At 38.1% G+C, this 16,675-nt stretch overlaps 1 protein-coding gene across 1 annotated transcript in view; it reads left to right on the top strand.

Annotated features, from left to right (window-relative positions):
• MYO18B (myosin XVIIIB) overlaps positions 1-16,675 on the top strand; it is a 378,023-nt gene that overhangs the window by 172,183 nt on the left and 189,165 nt on the right. The window contains exons 24-26 of the mRNA XM_072147027.1: positions 3,271-3,399; positions 4,323-4,466; positions 5,310-5,399. Coding sequence (XP_072003128.1) covers positions 3,271-3,399; positions 4,323-4,466; positions 5,310-5,399 — 363 coding nt within the window. The remainder of the gene's footprint in view (positions 1-3,270; positions 3,400-4,322; positions 4,467-5,309; positions 5,400-16,675) is intronic.

The raw sequence follows: 16,675 nt of genomic DNA, 5'->3' as shown, positions 1-16,675 counted from the left end.
CCATCTCCACTAATTTGCAGTCTATTGTTGCTCAGAACATTTATGTCAACGCAATGTAAAAGGAGATTGACTAAAAAAAAGAAATGTGTCTATTTAGTGAGTGCTAATGCTCATTGAAACACTGTTTCCCAGCCCGAACCATGAAAGAATTTATGGTTTCTTTTATTTGTTAGTGAGATTATGAAAATTATTCTTCTTGGCCAGAGTTGGTGTAGCTTATTGCTCTGATTTGTCCAAAATGTAATACTTTACTCTTGGTTAATATAATTGTAGCATAATTGTTATGTTTTATGTGGTCATGTTAGAATTGACCAAGTTGCTGTAATGCAGTGAGAGAAGGGGTTGGATGTACTTGAAGGACAGACAAGGCTAAATCTTCCTCCCATCTGTCCCTACCTAATTGCCCAACCTACCCAAAAAGCTCCAAAAAAGACCCGAGTGAAGTTGACCCCCTTACCCTGTTCAAATCTAACAAAATTGGTGTTGAACGTTTTGTTATGTTTGTGGCGCCGAAAATTTTGCTTATGCTGCTATCATTTTTAAGATATTAATAAAAGTTTCCATAGGTCATCAGAGGTCAAGCAGCCCCCACATTACCCAAATCAAACAAAACTGGTGCCAATCAATTGTGCTATGTTTGTGCTGTTCAAATTTTTGTTTGTGCTCCTTCTGTTTTGAAGATATAGATACAAAATTGTAAAGGTCAAAAGGTCAGCCAGCCCCTCCTCCACATTAACCGAATCAAACAAAACTGGTATCAAATGTTTGTGCAGCAAACAATTTCATTTGTGCTGCAATAATATTGAATGTATATATGATATGATATTTGATATGATATTTCTATTACAAAAACATGTTAGCCCACGCTGTTGTTGCATCCTAGTCAATGGCTGACCAACTAAACATATATCCTATTGTACCTCTAGGGACCCCCCTCAGAAGAAAAAGCCAAACTCATGTGAACACATATAAAATTTCGAAAAAATTTGAAAAACTTTATTGTTGTCAATACATTAAAAGGTATAGCTCCACTGTCCGTGATGGCACAGTGATGGGGAGGGTACCATCACGGACAGTGGAGCTATACCTCTAATACCTAGGTAAGACCTCTTACTTTGTGATGGGTCACATATATATTGAACTCTCATGTATATAATGTTTACGGTATTGGGCCATATTGATGCATAAACAACAGAGTGCCCCACCAATTCAACATTTGAGTCTTATCCGTTTTTATATGTGTACAATTGTCCTTATTGTGTCCAGTGATGACCCCCATTTTTGCCTGCATTATTACCACCTGTATGTTTTAAAATACTTTTAATGTATTGCCAAAAATTTTTTCAAAATTTCATAAGTGTTCACATGTGTTTATAGCTTTTTCATCTGGGAGGGTCTCTAGAGGTACAATAGGATATGTGTTTTTTTTTACCAGTTCATCCTAAACACCTTAACTTATGTAAACAACTAAACCTACCATAAAAATGATAGCAGCACAAATGAAAATTTTTGCTGCATAAACCAGCATAAACGTAGCACATACATTTGAGACCAGTTTTGTTTGATTCAGTTAATGGGAGGGGGAGTTGGCTGACCTTTTGACCTTTAAAATTTCATTAATATATTCAAAGCAAAGGCAGCACAAACAAAAATTTCAGCAGCACAAATCAGCACTAATTTTTGCTGCATAAACCAGCAACCAAATGCAGCACAAACATTTGACACCAATTTTGTTAATTTTGACCAAGGTAGAGGGGCCAACTTCACTCAGGTCCAAAATAGACTTATAGCAAGCAAAGTTGAACAACAGACAAACCTTATACAGTATGATATGTCAGAGTCAGAGTTGATTGAAGCAATGCCATGAAATCCATACAAAGTAGAGCAGTAGGGGAGAAGTGTGAATAGAGGCAACACTGGTGCATTTCAGCTGACTTAACTGCAACACTGAACAAAATAAATAGGAGACAGGCAGGTGTGGTGGAATTAAATTCAAAGGGTTGAACACTTTTTTTTTTAAAATAAGTTGCCCATGTTGCTTTACTGCCTTAATAATAATTCTTGCATGTGTCGACAGCTTGCTCATTGCTGTAGGATGTCAATACGGCACCTCACACTGTGTGTCTTTTTCTCACAGTCCACCCCTCACTGACAGGGATATGAAAAGAGGAGGGGGATGGAGCAGGATGAGTTATAACTCTGCTGCTATAGCTTCTCCTATTTAGCAGAGCTCAGGAATGTAATCAAAGAAGCATGGAGGGTCTGCATACAGTGAAAGGGAAAAGCAGCAGTGCTGACTGACTTGATGAACATTCAGGGCTTATCCAGAAGGCAGTAGAGGTACATGTATATAACACAATAAATCCATACTGTTAGATAAATAATACCAGAAATAAAGGTCTGTTTACTGTACTCAAAAGAGTTTATTCAGAACTATAATATTGGTAGATTAGGCTATTAACCCCTCAACAGCCATGTCTGTTTGGACAAAGCATTAGTGCATTTCAAGAGCCATGTTAATTTTATATTTTTTATAAAGCCATAAGATGTATTTTTTGTAGGATGTATCATTCAATAGAACTGTAAAAGAATCTGTCAGATTTGGGGTTGCTGGAGGTTAGGGCCATAAATCTAGTAACTACAACTTTTCTCATCACCAACTTTAATAATTTGCACAGTAGATTAAGTTCTAATAATGATAACAATAATAATTCTTAATAAAACACAGATTATGCAGCGTCACACAGAGCTTGCCCATTCTATTGTTTACCTTACCTTATGAGTTGAATTCTGGTTTGAAAGATTAGTGACATTTTTAGGTTACATTTTTCTGGGAAAACATCAACAGTTTTAGCAAGAGTGAATAGCATTTGTATTCTGCATTGGATGAGCATAAGTTGTCTGAATAGCTAGTGACCATAAACCAGGAACACTTACTCATAGACCCAGGCACTGTGACTGTGGTAATCTTCTCATATTTGTATGTATGTGTATGTTCTCAAGAAGGTCAATGCTACAGAACAAAGGAATGCAACCAACATTCTTAAAACATCCTTAGACAATTATTCATACTCCAAAACAAATCTATATTTTTCTCCTTGTCTTTGCTTTTGTCATATTCAATTAAAACAAAAGTTATTTTGACTATACTTTTTCTTGCTATTATTGCATGATGTTAAACATACACCTATCAGGTACCCATGTTGGCACTGTGTGATACATTATTGATCATATTTGAAGCTTTCTATAACCATGTATTATGCTCTGTAGGTGTTCATGAAATCTGGTGTTCTCTCGAGGCTAGAGAAACAGCGGGAGAAGATGATTTCCCAAAACATGATCCTTTTCCAGGCAGCATGCAGAGGTTTCCTTTGTCGACAAAAGTTTAAGAAAACAAAGGCAAGGACGGATCTAATTGATCATTTTATCACGTTATAAACATATATAACATATATCTGTATGTTACCTACTGCTGACATTTTTGTATCAATCTGTAAAACATAATGGGGCACATTTACTAAGGACTTTGCGCCAATGAACTGTTGCAGGTTTTTTTAAGTGCAAACTACTTGCATTGGTATATAATATTTGTGTCGTACGCGACCCTAGTGTGGCGCAGTCGGATCTGCACCAGATTTAACATGCAAAGTCTGACAGATATGTGTTGCAAGCCCAATGTCAAAAGTGCACCAAAAAAACAGTGGTGCACTCTTTCGGAGCTGTGCGGGGAGCGCCCGATTCATGAAGAACATTTGCCAGAAATCCTGAATCTGGCACACCCTGCACCATACACAGGTTGCATTTAGTGCAGTTAGCACTGTTGCCAGTAAATGTATTCTTCTATAAAAGATCACAATGTATTGTTTTGTAAAGTATGTTAGGTTTCCATGGTAATTCTTCATTATACTTTCTGCATTACCTAAACTGAAACAGCTATTGTACATTTAACATCACAGAAAATAAACTTGTGTAATGTAAAATAACCCCCCAAAGTATTGTTCTTTTATTTTCAAAACACATGGGTGCTTATTTACAAAGGATCCCGTGGACCACACTTTAGTCAGATATTCCGTTTTAGGATTTGCGCCACTGAGACAGGAATTTAGAAGGGGATTTTGGTGCACGTGATCGGATTTTGGTGCAGCGACGCCGGCTTTCATGCGACAGAAATCAAACTACAACTTTACCCACAGACAGTATATATATCTTCATTTGTACAACTGACCAAATCTTGAAAACATACTCATTAAATAAAAACAGACTGGTCGTATCAAATTAATTATTCTATAATATAATCAATTTGTTTTCTGTGTTTTTTTTAGATTCACATGGTTGCACTTAGGTGTATCCAAAAGAATATCAGGAAATATTACTGTATGCGAGGCTGGTTGTGGTGGCAACTGCTGTGTTATATTCGACCCTCGCTATCTATTCATGTGGATGAGGCCACTTTCCGTGAAAAAGAGGTATGTGACTATATAATGGAAATAACTATTTAAAAGACCATCTAATAGTACACTTTTCCCTACAAATTATGCTTGTTCTAAGCAGGGGCATAACTATGCACACATAGAGCATATAAACATAAATACACATCATAAACATACATATAAAACACACACACACATACAGCATATACACATGCATATACATACACATATACACACACATATACACCATCTACACACATACAGCAGATAAACACACATATAACATATACATATGCATCCAACATATTAACACTCATGTAACATATCCACACACATATGCAGCATATAAACACATACATACACTATTTACACACATGTACAGTATATACATCACATAAACACATACAGCAGATAAACACACAAACAGCAGACAAACACACATATAACACACATGTAACATATACACAGACATAAAACATATACACACAAATACATTCATACAGTCATACACACCAATGTATATTATTGTCAGGCAGTCTTCTTATCCTAGGGGGTGTCAGAAGCTACAGATATGATTTGATGCTGTTAAGTAGCTGCTGACCACATGGGGAAGTAGATGGCATGAAGTAGAGATGAGAGATCCATCCTCCTACAGTTCTGCTGTCCCCTCCCTTGACATTTCTTATCTGAGCCCCCAGCTTTGTAATTTGGAAGAGGTGCTCTATAGAATTTGCAGCATAATATGTGTGTACTAGTGTACATCCTCCATTCTTTTGTGTGACACTGCAGGCCCCATAACAGCTGCAATGGCGCTATCCTTGTAGTTGTGCCCCTGGTTCTAATATACCATATGATGAGACCTTTGTTTGGTTTCTTTAGGATGAAATTGTTGCTTTATCAACAAAGCTTAGCAAGTCTGAGAAGTCCAGAAATGAACTAAGACAGAATGTGGATCTCTTGGAAAGCAAGGTAAGACAATCATAAAACTGATTTCGATTAGATATACCAGAAGATGTAATAGGAACAAATGAGGCTACAGACATATCTAAGAGGAGACCAATACTGTAAATAATATGTTATAGTCAGGGGACCTGGTCCACAGCTGTTTTGGGACCTAGCTTCAGGTTATGATTCTTACTGCACAGCTATAGAAAAGTGCAAACATTTATTATTATTGACTCAGTGTTTGTAAATCAACCTTAAATTTGCACCCTATTATAGATGAAACTAGTTTTTAAAGTAAGTCTCTGCACACTGCTGCTTGCCAGCAAAAAAGCAACTGTGTCTAAGCTGGTATTTTAATGCAGGGGGAAAGGGTGGGAAACATCAAGCACTGCAGTCGTGCAGACAAGAGAAGCTTTTCATGAGAAGAATCCGACCCTAGTCAAAAGATTTACGGTCGGATCAGGGAACAGTCAAAATTGTAAACACCAGGGCTGATAGAGACAGGTTGGAATTATATCTGTGAAATGCTGTATTTTTGTTTAAGTACAACCATAAAGTATAAAAACTTTTGACTAGCTCTGCACTAAACCCGAATAAGCAATTCTCTAATTTACACTTATTTGTCAGCTAGCAGGCTAGAAGTTAGCAGTTAAATTATCTTTGTTTGGTTGGTTGCCATGGTAATCCATAGTTAGACGGAGGAGAGGAGGGTGGATGGGTGCTGTTGGGAGGGGTTACTAGCCCATGCACGCTCCTGATCAGTGGCAGGAGAATTTAAGTCCTGGCAGCATGTAAAAAAACTCCAGGTCCTGCAATGATGTCATAAACATGTGACTGATCACTTTCTTCAGGAGTGCTGCTTATATAGATGTAGTAAATGGGCAGAAAAAAACATGTCCTTGTATCTTATGCAGATGGTTTTATATATAACATTATTGTAAGTTTTTCACAGGATTCTTCAGGCTTTGTTTTTTAATGAAATATTCAGCTTGGTTAACGAATAATCCCCATCAAATGATGTGTTGATGGATTTAAGCCTTGCTATTATGTCTGTATTAATAAATCTATTGTAGACTTTTATTTCTCAGCAGAAAGGCAGGCAAATATTTAACTGAGCGTCAGATTAAATAGATATAAACCACAATGGAAATGAAGGTACTTGCTTCTGCCAAGTCAAACAAGCCTCAATTACAAACTTGTCATTCTGTCAGCACAACAAATATCCCCAAACATTTTCCACACCCCAAATAATGGCACTGACGCCACTCATCAGAAAAGGTATGATGAGGCCTTATACATAGGTACAAACTAAAACTGCCTAAAGTTACACATTGCCAAGTTAGACAAGATACTCTAAATTGATAGAGAAAGACTGCTCTGTCCTTACTTGCCTGCTGTAGCAAAGCCTCTCTATATAGAGTTTGGCAGTGACTGGTTAAACCACTCTGGTCTGGAGTGCTGGAGAGGGATGATTTCAAGTTGTTTGTTACTTTTGCCCATCATGGAGTCCATAGATACAAGTACAACGCTGATCTCAAACTCCCTCTTTAGGATGGCTTTCTGTATCAAGGTGGTAGTGCTGACCACTAACTTACAGCACTGCAAGCGAATAAAATGCCACTGTTTTGTTCAAAGACACAGATTCATCAGAACCAGGTAGTCTCAGTCATTCATTAATACCGGAATTTTTCAGGAAAATACTTGCATAGAATTCCTGGATTCATTGGAATCCCTGGTTTTATTGGAATCCCTGGTTTCGTTGACTATTTGGCTAACTTGAGCTGAATGTGCCTGCCTCTTGTAAAATGTCACATTTTACTTAGCTGAACATATTAAAGGGTTAGTCCCATGTATTTAGATTTTCCCCTATTCACCCACAATCATGAGAACAGGGATCTTGCTCTCTCCGTAATGGGAGGAGTGGCAGGATGTACATGCTTCCTTTAGCTTCATTCAATTGAGTGGTAATGATGGACGTAAAGCACATATCTTTCACCACTCCCATAGATAGTGAATAGAGTCTCAGGGAGGATGCTGAGTTCTTGTGATCAGGGCCAGCATTAGGGGTCAGCAAACTGGGCATTTGGCCAGGGCATCCTGCCACAAAGGGGCCCCCTGTAAGTGGACTTTTGTGCGCAAAGGATGTATTGCTTCTTTAATACACCTTGGTTGACTACAAAGTGCTAAAGGGAGCCTCTTACTGAATATGACTGTTCATAAACTAGTTTTAGGAACCCACTTTGTCTAAAACTGGCCCTGCTCTTGATCGGTGGTATAATTGGGACAATAGTTGTATTCCCAACAATTACCTTGTAATTCCCTATCCACAGTGGCTTAAATACTTAGGGGAAATGATTTAATTTGAACGCACACTGCTTTATGTTGACATGGTTTTTTATTTAGTAAGATGTGAATTAGGTGTGAATCTTCACATTCATAAAAAAATGGAGAATCTTTGAGGTTTGGCTAAATTAATGTATTTTTAAAAACATTTACACATTCTCAGTGGGTAAACTAAAATGCTCCACAAAGTTTGTTACCCTATTTCTATTAGTATGCTAATACCCCATATGTAAGATATCTTTTTTAGGGCTTATTTTTTTCATGTTGAGTTGTTCTTTTCATTGGTACCATTTTGGCGCACATCACTTTTTTTGCTCACTTAATTTTTGGGATTTTATGAAAAATATACATATTTGGTAGGATTTTAATTTTTTTTTTGCCGCTTTCATGGAGCAGGTACAATAATGTTTCCAATTTATTGTACAGATTGTTACGGACGCGGCAATACCAAATATGTGGGTGTTTTTTGTACTTTATTAGATATGTATAGGGATTCTGCCTGCTGGAGACATCACACCTGCCAGACCCTTGGGCTGCTATTGGAGGATTGGATCCCACCAGAAAATTCCAGGCGCATGTCAAACGACTTATATGACTTTTATCATTATTTCTGCGGCCAATGAAGTTTATGTGTAACATTTTGGCAATTGCTGCCTTTGTCAAACACATGTTCCGCTTATGAATGAAGAAAAAAAAAATGCCAGAGACATTAGCATAATTTATGGTGCACTGACTTTTTCCCACAAAGCCACACCTTTTTATGAGGTTATGCCCATTTTGTCATATTAGTCACAAAAATGTGTAAAAACTGCCTTAAACTCTTGATAAATGAGGCCCAGGAAGTTTTTTTGTTGCAAATTATGCCAGAATTATGTCATAAACAGATTGATAAACCTCCCAGGATGCCACATAAAATTATTATAGTCCTTTGCTTTATCAACCACTTTGGGACGGATTCAAATGTGTGTTTTTTTTAACATCATTGATTTTGGTTATGGACACATATAGATTGGTTTCTCTTCCTGGCTTCAGAGATTTTCCCAGTTGTCTTACTGAACCATTCTTTTATATGTGCTTTTTCACACTTCAGTTTTTTCCACTGATGGAAAAAAAATTAGAACCTGTCCTTTTCTTGTTCAACAACAACATTGTATCAGTGGAAAAAAACTGAAGTGTGAAAAGAACGGTTCAGTAAGGCATCGGAAAAAAATCACTGGATCTAGGAAGAGAAAACAAATCTGTTAGGGCTCTTTCACATTGGCGTTGTTTTTATGCAACCGTGCTTCAGTGATTTTCACGGATGCTTCATTAAGCCATTGATATCTATGCATGTTTTCACATTGGCTTTTTTTTTTTAATGATTCATGTTCCATGGAAAAACATTTGTTACCAGTCTGTTGTTTTACACTGATGCGGATCATGCAAGTTAATAGAAGTCTACGGATCATATGTATCATTGTTCTTCGGCTGCCATTTTTTCAAGTTTCCTGAAGTTGACCTTCTTAATCATTGCAATGTATCTTAAGGTCTTCCCCATCTGATGAGTAGTCTGTAGTGAGTAGTCTGTAGCATAGCAGAGACAAAACGCAATGGATGCGCAACAGACATGCCACCCTTAGTGTCCATATGGGAGATTCACACTGCTGTTGTGAACCATAGACTGTGCAGAGTGCTTTGGCGCAGACCGACATCGCTTCTGGAGACAGAATTCCTTACATGATAGCTGTTGTTTAGTAAAAAACCAGGAACTCCTTATATCATAGATTGATATCATGCAAGCAGTTCCGTCCATCACAGTGATGTCTCTCTGTGCGAATCTGCCCTAAGACGAAATGGCTTCAGGAGAAATCACTGATGTGAAAAAAAACGTAATGTAAAAGAGCCATTACATTGTAAACTTGACTCAGTAATGAGAATGAAGGCATTTTTCAAGCTGAGTTGAATCAGAAACATGTTGGTATACAGCTTACTACTAAGTGTTAATCAATCGCAGTTTCCTTAACAATTAATTACATTATCACACATTATTTCCCAAATGTGATACTTGATGTTCTTATCAGCTGTTTAATTCGCACTAAGAATCACACAGTTGATATAAAGAAAGAAACTAATGGGTAATGCTTACAAAAAGTAATGTGCACATATCCTGTAGATGGGTCGCTGCCATATGGCGCCTTTGGAAAGAATTGTATTCTACTAAGATTTTTTATTATGGAAACACCACTTTTTTCTGTCATTTTATAATGATTCGTGAAATTTATGTTTAATAGGCCTTTACTGATGTTTAATAAGTATGAAATAATAAGTACCTGGAATGATACCCGGATTTGCCAAGAGTGTGGTAACTCAAGAGAGCTAGAGTCTTCCACAGCCATGGAATTTATTATCTCAGTTCCTTATATACAACATAGTTGTGTTCTTTAAAGGGGTTGCCCACTTTTTGTAATGTGTGTGTAAGTGTGGGGGGTAGGATATTAGGTAATTTACCAATATACATCTATTAATAGTTCTGCTTTGCTTTCTTGATATGCAAAGTGAAATCTGCTGTCCTTTACCTCATCAGCCAGACATTCCTGATCATAAAATGGCTGCAGATGGAGGGTCATATGATCTCTAGTTGGCTATTGTTCATGGACATATAGCCCCGACTGGTTGAGGACTGCAGTAATAGTTGACTTTGTGGAACTTTCTCCCATCTTCCTACTGAATCTCTGGAGCTCAGCAACAGTGATCTTGGGGCTCTTCTTTACCCTTTCTCACCAAGACTCTTCTCCAATGATTGCTTGGCTGGATGGCCAGGTTGAGGAAGAGTTCTGGTCATCCCAAACTTCTTCCATTTAAGAATTATGGAGGCCTCTGTGTTCTTAGGAACCTTGAGTGCTGCAGATATTCTTTTGTAACCTTGGCCAGATCTGTGCCTTGCCACAATTCTGTCTCTGAGCTCCTTGGGCAGTTCTTTAGTCCTCATGATTCTCATGTGCTCTGACATGCACTATTAACTGTGAGGTCTAATATAGACAGGTTTGTGCCTTATCTAGTCAAGTCCAATCAGTTTAATTAAACACAGCTAGACTCCAATAAAGGAGTAGATCCATCCCATATGAGTTAAATATGAGTGTCCAAGCCAAGCATCTAAATACTTGACCACATGTTTCAGTTTTTCATGTTTAGATAATTGGCAAAAATATCTACACGCCTGTTTTTTTCTGTTAATATGGTATGCAGAGTGTACATTAATGAGCACGTTAAAAGGATTTTTGGATCTTACCAATTGGCCACAATGAAAGAGAGTGAAAATTTTAAATGGGTCTGAATGTTTCTGTACCCGCTGTATTGTTAAGATGCTAATAAAAATGTTGTTCAAATCCATCTTTAAAATAAATGTACTGATATAGTACATGGTATCATTGTAGTGGATGCGTATCTAGCACATCTGTTCCACACAGTGTAGTTTTTAACCTTTGCAATGCAAGTTGTTGCAGTAATCCAGTTAATTTTAAGAAGACCTGTCAGGGTGGGGAAGTGACATGACACCACAAATATCAATGCGCATTGTTCTTATCAATGACTGTGACTTTTCAGAAAGACATCATGTACAATTATATACTAACCACAATTACAATCCTTCACCACCCTAAATCATTTGAGCTAACATTGAAACTTGTAAACTCTTATGGAAGCCAGTCACGTACAGATCGATTCTGTCACTTGGTGTAAATACCAGGTGACAGGATAAAATGTTACAATTATCTCCAGTGTGATGCCCTATTATCTCCTGCTACATTATGCCATGAAGGTATCAGAGACTAGTCACCATTATGGACAAACTAAAACCTTCTAAGTTTCTTTTTCTAATCAGCTTAAAGGGCAGACACACACCTTGTGTCTAGATAAACCCAGACAATCTGCCTGAGATATGTTCATAGTCCTAACAATGTTTTATATAATAGATGTTCTGGAGGTTGGTAGATCACTAAGACTTTGTTTTCTAGTTATATTTTTTATGTTGTTGTTTGTTTTAAACTAGAGATGCCATACTTCCCCTGAGCACCAGAGAAATGTAGGAGCCGGCAGTGCCTTAGCTACGTACAAGATAGGTTCTATACCAGTGATGGCAAACCTTTTGGTGGCTGAGTGCCCAAACTGCAACCCAAAACCCCCCTTATTTATCGTGAGGTGCCAACAAAGCATTAAAGCAGTAACTTATTGCTTCCTGTTCTTCAACAACTTACGATCATATTGGCCTCGTGGAGCAAGCAGAAGGTCCTTCAAAAATAATTAAGCCTTGTCTACTAATTCTCCCTCTTCCTACAGTCTCAAGTAGTGAAGTAAGTATCACTTTAATATATAACCGAAAGCAGCATCTTTTAAGTTGCTTGGAACTGCAGAAAGATTCTTTGAGTCCTGTCTGGTGTGCTGGGGGGATGGCCCTGGTGCCCACAGAAAGGGCTCTGAGTGCCACCTCTAGCACCCGTGCCATAGGTTCGCCACCACTGTTATACATTTGTTCTTAAAGGGTGTGTTTTGAGCAAAAAAACTCCAAACACATAAATCTTCTCCAGGTAAATTTTTTTTCCTCTCAGTCCCCATTTAGTACCTTTTTTGTATTAGCAACCATATTTTTCAGCTCTGCAAAACTTATAGTTGGCAAGATGATGCCGCCTGTGACATCATCACAAGAACGTGATGCTGAATGATGAAACCGTAGCTTGTGCATCTTAGACATGCCCACACCGGCAAGTGTTGCGCTTGTAGTTAAGAGGCTAAATCATGTATACCCAGGATAAGTGAAAATGTCAAGGTTTATTCAATGACAAGCAAAGTTTCTGTATTCTCACTGTGTTACCCAAAAACAGACATTATAAGAGCATTTGGCATTTCATGGCACAATTTATATATATATACCTACTGCCTGGTAAGTAGGTTTCATCAACATGTTTCGGTATTCTAATTTTTGAAACTAGAGAAAAGTGTGATACGGAAAGGTCCCACCTATCTATCTATCTATCTATCTATCTATCTATCTATCTATCTATCTATCTACTTATCTATCTATCTATCTATCTATCTATCTATCTATCTATCTAGTCTACTTGCAGCAGAGCAGATGGGGTAGATTGGAGAAGAGCACATAGCACATCATCACTTTACTCTCTCTCATCCCTGATGTAAAGGGGGAGAGGACAATCCAAATCTCCTGCTACTCAAAATCATGTCACCACAGTACAACAGTTACCTAGTCTTTTGGAATGAAGCAGAAAGGGAAATGTGAAAAACATTGTTCAGATAATTTAGAAATAGTTGTATTATTTTTAAATGTAAATGAATGAATGAGGTATCACATTATAATAAATTATATTAAATGCTTAGCAAATTATAAATTCATAACAGTTTAAAGTCTAGTTATTTATAAATAGAATGCCTCCTTTCTCATAATTTGCTAAGTACACATCTCTTACAATATATATAGATAGAACAGATTGTACTATTTCTCAGATTTTAGAGCTGCAAATGTTTCCAGTGACACATAAGCAGCCATCCATGGATCATTACTTTCACAATGGCTATAATTCTGGACTTGTGGACTGTTCATCCTGTTATTATTAAGGCTTCCAAGGCACTGCCTGTTCCCTGAGCTGACAGATCTCTCTAATTTGATGCCTAATGTCTTTTATGCTAAATGACAAAGCAATGAAAATATGGTATTGTTCATCCTAAAGCCAGGTACAGGCCAGCATTCTGGTCAGTCAGCCATCTCTTCCCCTACATCATTAGATGCTTATATGCACAGCAGTAAATTGAACTAATTTGTGATTTGTATATTATCTGCTTTAACACATGACTTATACATAAGGACATGGTGGATGCTTACTAAATGAAATGTCCAAAAAGTAATCCATGCATGTGGGATCAGGGCGCTGCAAAATTTTTGGCCTGTTCTTCCAGAAGTTCATTTGTGGGGTCAGGCAATAATTTTGGATAGAGTTCTTTTTTGCTTTTGGGGTACAGTAATGTTTTTACAAAAAGGGTCTTTCACAAACCACATACAATTCTCTAAATGATCATTGAAGGTATTCTTAAAGGGGTTGTCCACTTTCAGCAAATAATTGATATTGTTTGTATAAGGAAAATTATACAATTTTCCAATATACTTTCTGTATTCATTCCTCATGGTTTTCTAGATCTCTGCTTGTTGACTTTCTATAGAAAGATTCTATGTTTACTTCCAGTGGATAGATATTTGTCAATGGTCATGTGATGTCACACAGGTGCACAAGCTGTTATTATCACCGAGAATAATCAGAGTTGTGTGATAATAACATCATGTGCACCTGCATGTCCATCACAAGTCCAAATAGATTTCTATCCACTGGAAGTAAATATAGAAGCTTTCTATGCAAGGACTGCAAGCAGAGATCTAGAAAACCATGAGGAATTGATACAGAAAGTATATTGGAATATTGTAAACCTTTAACACTTCTTCTTTTCTTCTATGGAGCCTAGGACAGTTCCAGATTATCAATAACGGCAATCTCAGTGTAATGTTGAGTGCAATTTCACACAGTGACTTGCAATGGCAGGAGAGTTCCACCTTGGAATTCAGTGAACTCTTCAGAACAAGTAATTATATCACAAATATCAGACTATATGGCTATGGGCTGGATTTTATACATTGGCAGCAATGGGATTGATTTATGCATCCCAATCCCAGTATATCCCAATAGCTTTGTCCATGTAGTCTGCATTCCTGATCTTGCCTTGATACTAGGGCAGGATAATAGATGTCTGTTGTAATAAAGAATCACTCTGCAGTCATTTAAATTATTCATCAAATCGTCCACCCTTAAGTATTAATCCACCTACATATTGAACGTAGACTTTATTTCTTCTATAGAGAAATGCACAGCTACAGGTTTGAGCCTCTGGGAATTTGTGTCAGTCCAGGGTCTATTAATCCTGGGTTCGAGCTATCTACCATCCCACCAGGTGTAGACCTCTTTAAAAATTCATATTAGCAATTTGTGACAAGTGGAAGAATACTTGACGATTCTTCACTTCGCCTCCCTGGTTCTGTGAGAGTCATTTAGCACCTTTAGGCAGCTGGGAAGCTCAGCAATGGAAACAGCTGAGAAATTGTAGAAATCTTGCAGCATGGTTGTAACTCATCTATAAAAACAAGCACTACATGAGATCCAGGGTTTCTTAAAGACCTCAATCCACTGAGAGGAGTAAGCCACTTCTTTCTCATGTTTACCCCTGAGGATGAGGCAGAAAAAAATTCCACAGCAGAAAAAATGGGTGGGAAAAACTAGAAAAATATGTATTACAAATGGTGTTACTTTTTTGCATCAAAGAAAATATTTCTTGATATGAATGCCTTTACTTAGCATTTCTTCATTGAAGTCCACAATGAAATTCTCATTGCTGTATACTTCCGAGGAAAATCCTGGTTTTTGAGTAGTGGAGTAGTGTGGGCTCCGCTATTTCACCAGCAAGCAGGGACTCCCTGCATCATATTTCATTATAATGCATGGAGTCCTGCCTCCACCACTCCATCTGTGAGTCTGCCATTTCATTGGTCCATGTTTCACAGACAGAGCATGGTCATGTGATTCACAGCACTCTTCAAGGAGATTCAGTTCATTTTACATTTATCAAGTTTCACCTGGCAAAATAAAAGAATGGCACAACATAATATCTAAGGTATAATAATATCTTTCTAAAAGGTTGTACAGTAACTCCGGGGTGTACCAAGCCTTTCTGCTGCCTGAGGTGAGCTATCGAGCGACGCCCCCCATATATGTAATATACCAGATACAGCGTAAAAATTAGATACAGCGTAAAAATTAGATACAGCATGCCGCCGTGTAGTATAAAATGCATACAGCGTGCCGCCATGTAGTATAAAATGCATACAGCGTGCTGCCATGTAGTATAAAATGCATATAGCATGCCGCCATGTAGTATAAAATGCATACAGCGTGCCGCCATGTAGTATTAAATGCATACTGCGTACCACCATGTAGTATTAAATGCATACAGCATACCACCATGTAGTGTAAAATGCATACAGCGTACCACCATGTAATGTAAAATGCATACAGAGTGCCCCCATGTAGTGTTAAATGCATACAGCGTACCACCATGTAGTGTAAAATGCATACAGTGTGCTGCCATGTAGCATAAAACTAAAATTGACATGGCACAGCAGCCCTGATTAATATCACCAATACTGCATAAAAATATATATTCACACACATACAGTATATACAACATCTACACACATACTGAGTATACATACAGCAAATACACATATATAAACAGTATATAAAGCAAATATACACACACATCTATACATACATATACACACAAATCTATGCATACATACATACACACACAAATCTATACATACATATATGCATACATACATACACAAACATCTATACATTCATACATACACAAACATCTATACATATATACATAAACAAACATCTATACATATATACATACACAAACATCTATACATACACATTCATATATACATACACACACACATATATACAAATCTATATATACATACATACATAGAAGATGTCTTACTTTTTTCTTCTTTTCTTGTTCTGACCGGTTCGGCCTTGTCCTCAGGCGCGGGGGGTGGTGGATGTTTGCCAGAGCCGGGGGGAATCGGAGGAGGGAGCGGGGAGCTGGGAGCGGAGAGAGGGTAGCAAGGAGCGGACAGCAGAGACCAGGGAGCTGGAAGAAGAGAGCGGGGAGCTGGGAGCGGACACCGGGGAGCTGGGAGTGGGGAGCTGGGAGCGGAGACTGGGGAGCTGGGAGCAGAGAGCAGGGAGCTGGGAGCGGAGACCGGGCGGGCGGTGACCGGGGAGCAGACAGCAGAGACCGGGGAGCGGACAGTGGGGAGCGGAGACAGGGGAGCTGGGAGCGGAGACTGGGGA

This window comes from Engystomops pustulosus, chromosome 1, assembly GCF_040894005.1.
Source record: "Engystomops pustulosus chromosome 1, aEngPut4.maternal, whole genome shotgun sequence".
Classification (NCBI taxonomy): Eukaryota; Metazoa; Chordata; class Amphibia; order Anura; family Leptodactylidae; genus Engystomops; species Engystomops pustulosus.
Note: the sequence above shows the minus strand (reverse complement) of the source record. Positions and strands in the feature narration are given on the sequence as shown.